Below are 6,000 nucleotides of genomic sequence, written 5' to 3' on the forward strand. Positions count from 1 at the left end.
TACGCCATCGCTGCATTCGAGTAGCAATATACACTGTCTTAAACAATTTTAGTATACACTAGTTCATTTCACAAGCTACGTACAACAGGCCGGAAGCGTACCAAGCTGGTTCCACGTGCCCACCGTCTCGTTGCTTCGACCGGGCTCGTTATAGGAGGATTGGTTGAGAGCCGTGTAGCGTCCACTGGGCTGCACGCATCCTGCGAAGTGGACTATATTGTTCCTCCCGTAGTCAGCGAAAGAGCGGTAGCGGTCTAATTAGCCTCGCAGCATGGCTGCCGCCCTACATGGGAGGAGTCTTGATTTTTTACCCTACCGGCAAAGAGCTTCCGCTTACTGACTATGGTCGGAGTCACTGTTAACTATTACTGGCTCTTGCTAGTCAGTGGGCGGGAACGGATTGGCTGGTTGGGTAAAAGTTAAGACGGACTGCTCCTACGCAGGACGTCCGTCCTCGCTGGTGTCGTTCCTCATATGCATAAGAGAGCAGTCTGTCTTGATGTTACCCAACCGACAAACCCCTTCCGGCCACTAACTAGCCATAGTCACTATTATTAAGTTACTCTGGCTAGTCATGAGCCCTAGTTGCTTGCCGGTTGCGGAAAAATCAAGCAGGCGGCTGCCATACGGCTGCCCTGCATGGTCCGTCTGGACTAAAAACCAACCGGCAAACCGCTTCCGCTCACTGACACGCCAGAGCCACTAGTAATAGCTCACAGTGACTCGGGCTAGTCAGTAAGCGGACGCGGTTTGCCGGTTGGTATAAGTCCAGACAGACTTCATTTATTTCGGGGCCAAAAAAAGAAAATAAACACGCAGAGAAATGAAAAAAAAAAATTGGCCGCGTATCTGCTCCTTTCGTTGCAAATGCCGTCAAAAGACGATAGTCTTTATCGGCTTTTGCGAAGTAAATGCCTCCCTTCGCTTTCCCGCTCACCTCTCATGTTGTTCCTCTTGCGTCGATCTCCTCTCAAGGTATAAAGACGCCAAAGGTTTACTTAAATCATTTTAAATTTCCCGCGTTCCACTGCTCCAAACCGGGTGTCTCGATGCCAACGCTGCCGTACGGCGAAGACGCGCGTTAATCGAGGCGCCCTACTTCAACGTTTATAGAACCGCGTTTCCCTGCTCCAAGTGCGTTGCAAGCAGAACGTGGAACCTATCTAGTGGAACCTTGCGTAACTGTTGCCGGTTGATTTCTTAAAATGGCGCCAGAAGCTATAGTGGCACGGACAACAGCAGGCGACGGAGGAGGGAATTCTTTTTCCGCAGTTGATGAAGCATTTAATTTCGCAAAAGTCAAGCATGTTTGATTTTTTTATAAAGGAACACTGCAAATATCACTTCTGTATTGATTTGTTGACTCATATTTGCGTAATGTCTTGTTCTTCTTCAACAATGTTGACAAGTATGGACATTACACCGGACATAGACGGGTAGATTTAGCTGTGACTATATAAGACTATTGCGCAGGCAATGTTTTGCTTTGGCCGGGTGGCTGAATCGAGTCACAGACAGACAGGCATACAGACAGACCAAAATTTCTGGGTTTAAGTAGCCCAAGCAAGACTATCGTCTTTAAAAAAATGCCCCAAGCCGTGCATACTACTTGCAGGGCGGCCGCCATGATACGACGGTCATTTGACCGTTCCCCCACAATGCATCTGAAGCTCTGGGCGGTAAGGTGCAGGGGCGGATTTCTCTTTTTGCACCAGCTGTGTGCCTGCGGTCGAAAGGGGGGGGGGGGGGGGGTAAATTCAGAACGACGAAGTGTAAAAGCGCCTGTGCACGACATTTTGTTGCGCGCCAAGGAATACTAAGTTGCTTTTCCTTTTTGTCGAACGCAGCTGATTGGCGATTCCGTCTTGGCCGTCATCATCGCTGGCGACAACGAGTCGATTGCCGCAGTCGTGGGGCCCTTAGGCTGGGGAGTGGCCATTTTCGTCGCCGTATCCGTGGCTGGGGGCGTCTCAGGTGAGCAGTGGCCACCCTCCCCAAACTCTAGAACCACCTATATTCTGCGAGGGCTGATGCATGAAAACCGCATGCAACAATGCCAAGAAACTGGGCCACATCCTCAGGGTCTGTCTAGAACTCGTTTTGGCATCGCATGCACGAATACCTGCAGGTCGGCGAGGGCCCAAGAGAAGGCCCGTTTCTTCTGTGCATTTCTGCTTTGTTCGTGTCGAAACAGATCAGATGGCACAACGATCCTTCAGTCGTATTCTTGCACACATCTGTACACTGAAATGTTCGTAATTCCAATGGCTGTGTGTGTGCGTGTGTGTGTGTGTTATTATTCATTAAGTGCCACAGAAAGTCACGTAGTACTAGCACGACGAAGAAAACACAACCTTTGCTGACTCTATAAAGTTCAGAATTATCATGAGAACGTTGCACTTAAGTAGAAAGCAACCGAGTAAACGTCATTACAACGAGCACTCGAAAAATAACTTCCTTAAAACCGACAAAAAATTGGGAAGTTTTCACGGGGAGCTCCAAATACCCTTAATTATTTTAGGTTCCTGTAAAAATAGTTCCGTATGTTTAGATTTAGAATAAACGTACTGGGAAGCCTGAAGAAAAAGCGCGGAGGCGAAGTGGGGGGGGGGGTCACCACTCAACAAACTGCAGTGTAAGCGATAACACTGCAAGCGATGCAAGTAAACCCTGTTTACAGCGAAGTCGTTTAAAGGAACCCTGCAACACTTTTTTCAATTTTTTTTAAATCTTAGATGCTTTCAGAACGTATTCACCCAACACACCCAGTACTTAGAATAGGGAGTCGCAAAGTACCTCAGCCAAAAATTACTGCTCTATGCCCAACAGATAACTTGGAAACTCGCTCAAAAGATTTTTCTCTCTTCCCCGTTTGGACGTTCTTCGACGGCTCGAATTACGTCACTGAGGCCATGTAGCGGCTGTTGACCGGTTTTCCTCCAGTTGCAGCAATGCACGCTTTTCGATAGCAACTTAAAAAAAAAAAAAGCCACAAAAACAAAGCAGAAATGGAAGGCGTATCGGGCGCGACGAGCAAATCACGCGGTGCGGCTCCGTGCTGGCGATAACTACAGCCTTCGCAGTGGTTCCAGACGCGAAGGAAAGAGTGAAAGCGCTTATCGAAAGTGTTGCACGCTCCCTTTAAATGTATTCTACTAGTTTTGTGGCCAATCGTTCCGCTTTTAAGGAAGTATGGCGTACAACGAAGGCAGTCTGCTGTCCAGGGGAAACTTAAGTTATAGCGAGGGTTCTCTGGTAAACACCCAAGGCCGCCCCCGTCTTTTCGCAGCCCACCTGAACCCGGCAGTGACGCTGAGCCTGGCGTCGGCGCGCAAGTTTCCCCTCGCCAAGGTGCCGCTTTACTTCGCGGCCCAGTACCTGGGAGCCTTCGTCGGCGCCGCCCTCGTCTTCATCACCTACCGAGGTGAGAGAGACCGTCAATTCCTCGACTTCTACGTACAAAACAGTGCGTAGGCATTCTTTGACGAAGTCGAAGGGACCCTGCAACACCTGTTCAAAACTATTTTTCTAGATCCTAAATGCCTTCGGAACGTAGTCAACCAACACATCCAGCACTTAGAATAAAGGGTCACAAAGTATACCTCAGCCCATCAGATAACTTAGAAACTTGCTCAAGAAAATGTTCTCTCTTGGCGTTCTTCAAGCGCCCGAATTACGTCATTGCAGCGGTGCAGCGGCTATTGGCTGGATTCCTTTCGGCTGCAGAAATAAAGGCAATAGGTAGCCACGTTTAAAAATTGCCACAAAAGCAAAGCAGAAACTGGCGGCGGGTCTGCAGCGACGAGCAAATCACGCAGTGCCGCTCTGTGCTGGCGGCAACTACAGCTTCCACGATGCTTCCAGACGCGAAGGAATGAGTGAAAGCGTTTATCGGGGGCGTTGCAGAGTCCGTTTAACCAATTTAATCGTCATCGTAGTGCGAACTTACATTATAAGCCGAGAAAAAAAAAGATCCTAAAATGAGGAGAAGCGGCGTGGGAGGGCTTGCGCATTAGTATAGACAGTCCTCGGAATTTATGTGCATTTTCTTGTTATCGCTGTAGTGGGAGAACGGCACTACAATGGGCGCAGCCGGTTGGTCAATCGAACCGCGCTTGTGTAGCGCGCTGCCCAAAACATACCCAGATATCACCAATGTTTCAAGAATGAAAGATTACAGGTACAAATAAATGTATGCGATGGCATGTAGTTTCTCCCCTTATAAAACAACCTTTTTCAAGCACTCGACACCTGAAGAGCGAAGATACACGGAAATACACACATGAGCGCACGAATTAATCAGCCGTATCTCCCTGTACGGAAAACTTTGTTTTGAACCGAACCTCAGAGAGAGGGAAAGGAAGCGTGTACACATCGCCACGGGGATTCCGCACTACATTTAAGGTCTCCTCGATTTGGCTGCACTTTGTGCACTAATTCACAAACAGTTCTTTCAGTGCGAGTGCAGCCGTACACTAGCGCTTTCCCTGCAGCGGCCGAATCGAGGGCAAAAGTGCACAAACGTCGTATGCTGTGGTCCGTGTTTGCGCGCTCGCGTTTTTTTGTTTGTTTGTTTTATTTCGCTTTTTTTTTCGAAATGGCGTCACCCTGCACTCACCTTGTGTTTCATACACAAATGCACTATCTTGTTCCACGTGACGACCATTCTCGTCTAAAACGGGAAACGCTGTCGTTTCTGACTGGCACAAGTATCACGCTGGAGTCGTCTGTTACGATGCACAAAAAAAAAAAAAAAAAAACGCGCCAAAGCACGCTGCACCTTGCACGAGACAAGAACTCGCACAGAGGGTAGTGCAGAAGTGTCGAAGAACTCGCGCAGCACAGCGTCAAATCGAGGGCCAAAGTGCAGGTGGCGCTAGCTGCACTGGCAAATCGAGTGCGAGAGTGCTGCACCGCCTCAACTGGTGCAGAAAGTGTAGCCAAATCGAGGAGACCATTAATTGCGTACCTACAGATTAATGTGGCCATGAAGACAAAATACAAGTTTGGGTTAGTCAAAAAGAATGTTCCGTCCCTTTTTCACAAACTTCAGACAAATAACCGAGATATTAAAGAAAACGCGTGAAGCAGTGCCGATTCCCCAAACCACTTTCTGGCGACTTTACTATGACGCCACACAATCTTGCATGTACGATTAGTGGCCGCCCACCTCAGTCACCGCCAACAATCGAATTGCCGAGTGTAGTGGGTGGCCCCTAGTTCCGTTTGATTGATTTGACTGTATAGGGTTTAACGCGCCGACGCAACGCAGGCGATGAGGCGCGCGGTAGTGGAGGGCTCCGGCTTAATTTTGACCACCTGGGGATCTTTAACGTGCGCCGAAATCTCGAACACACGGGCCTTCTTGCCTTCCGCCTCCATCAGAAAAGCGGCCGCCGCGGCCGGGAATCGAACCCGCGTCCTCGTGCCCTATAGTTCCGTTTTCTCGTATCCTTTGAACGCTAGCGTGCAGTTAACGCGCTGATAACTGTTTTAGTGCTGGCCTATATCACGTCACTTCTGTCCATATCACGTGACTCAGGTGTAAAATTCGTAGTTTTTTCAATATTTCTTGCGTTTTTTTTTTTTTTTTTTTGGGGGGGGGGGGGGGTTAAAGAACGTCTTTTTTGGCTGGAATGGCGCCTAATGAGTTGCCAAAGGCTAGTTCTTTGGAACAGAACAAAGTTGTATTTTGTCTTCATGGCCCTTTAAGTGGGTATACTGGAACACCTTTATATAAGTCCTTTGCATTTGATGTCTAAGGAATAATTTCAATCCCTTGAGTCGTCACGGAAAGCCTCGTTGTCTCTAAGGTAGTAACACACGCTTGTAGTACACTTGAGCAATCTGGGAAATGGGTATAGGCTTCTCAAGGTCTGTCTTCGATTTTTTTTTTTTCGCTGGTACCATCTATGTGCATCTTGGAATAGATAAGGTTCGCGTAAACACACGTGCTTGATGCGTTCGGACAGCTCTCACAGATGGCGATAATATACCCAG

The 6,000-nt window shown here is 48.4% G+C and overlaps 1 protein-coding gene across 4 annotated transcripts in view; it reads left to right on the forward strand.

The window, feature by feature from the left end:
• The window catches only part of LOC144169581 (aquaporin-9-like), a 114,719-nt gene that overhangs the window by 68,666 nt on the left and 40,053 nt on the right, over window positions 1-6,000 (forward strand). For all 4 annotated transcript variants that reach the window (XM_077698820.1, XM_077698819.1, XM_077698821.1 and 1 more), the window contains exons 2-3: window positions 1,848-1,974; window positions 3,290-3,424. In XM_077698820.1, coding sequence (XP_077554946.1) covers window positions 1,848-1,974; window positions 3,290-3,424 — 262 coding nt within the window. The remainder of the gene's footprint in view (window positions 1-1,847; window positions 1,975-3,289; window positions 3,425-6,000) is intronic.

Source organism: Haemaphysalis longicornis, unplaced genomic scaffold (assembly GCF_048455015.1).
Source record: "Haemaphysalis longicornis isolate Haplotype H1 unplaced genomic scaffold, Haemaphysalis longicornis Haplotype H1 scaffold_2, whole genome shotgun sequence".
Lineage (NCBI taxonomy): Eukaryota > Metazoa > Arthropoda > Arachnida > Ixodida > Ixodidae > Haemaphysalis > Haemaphysalis longicornis.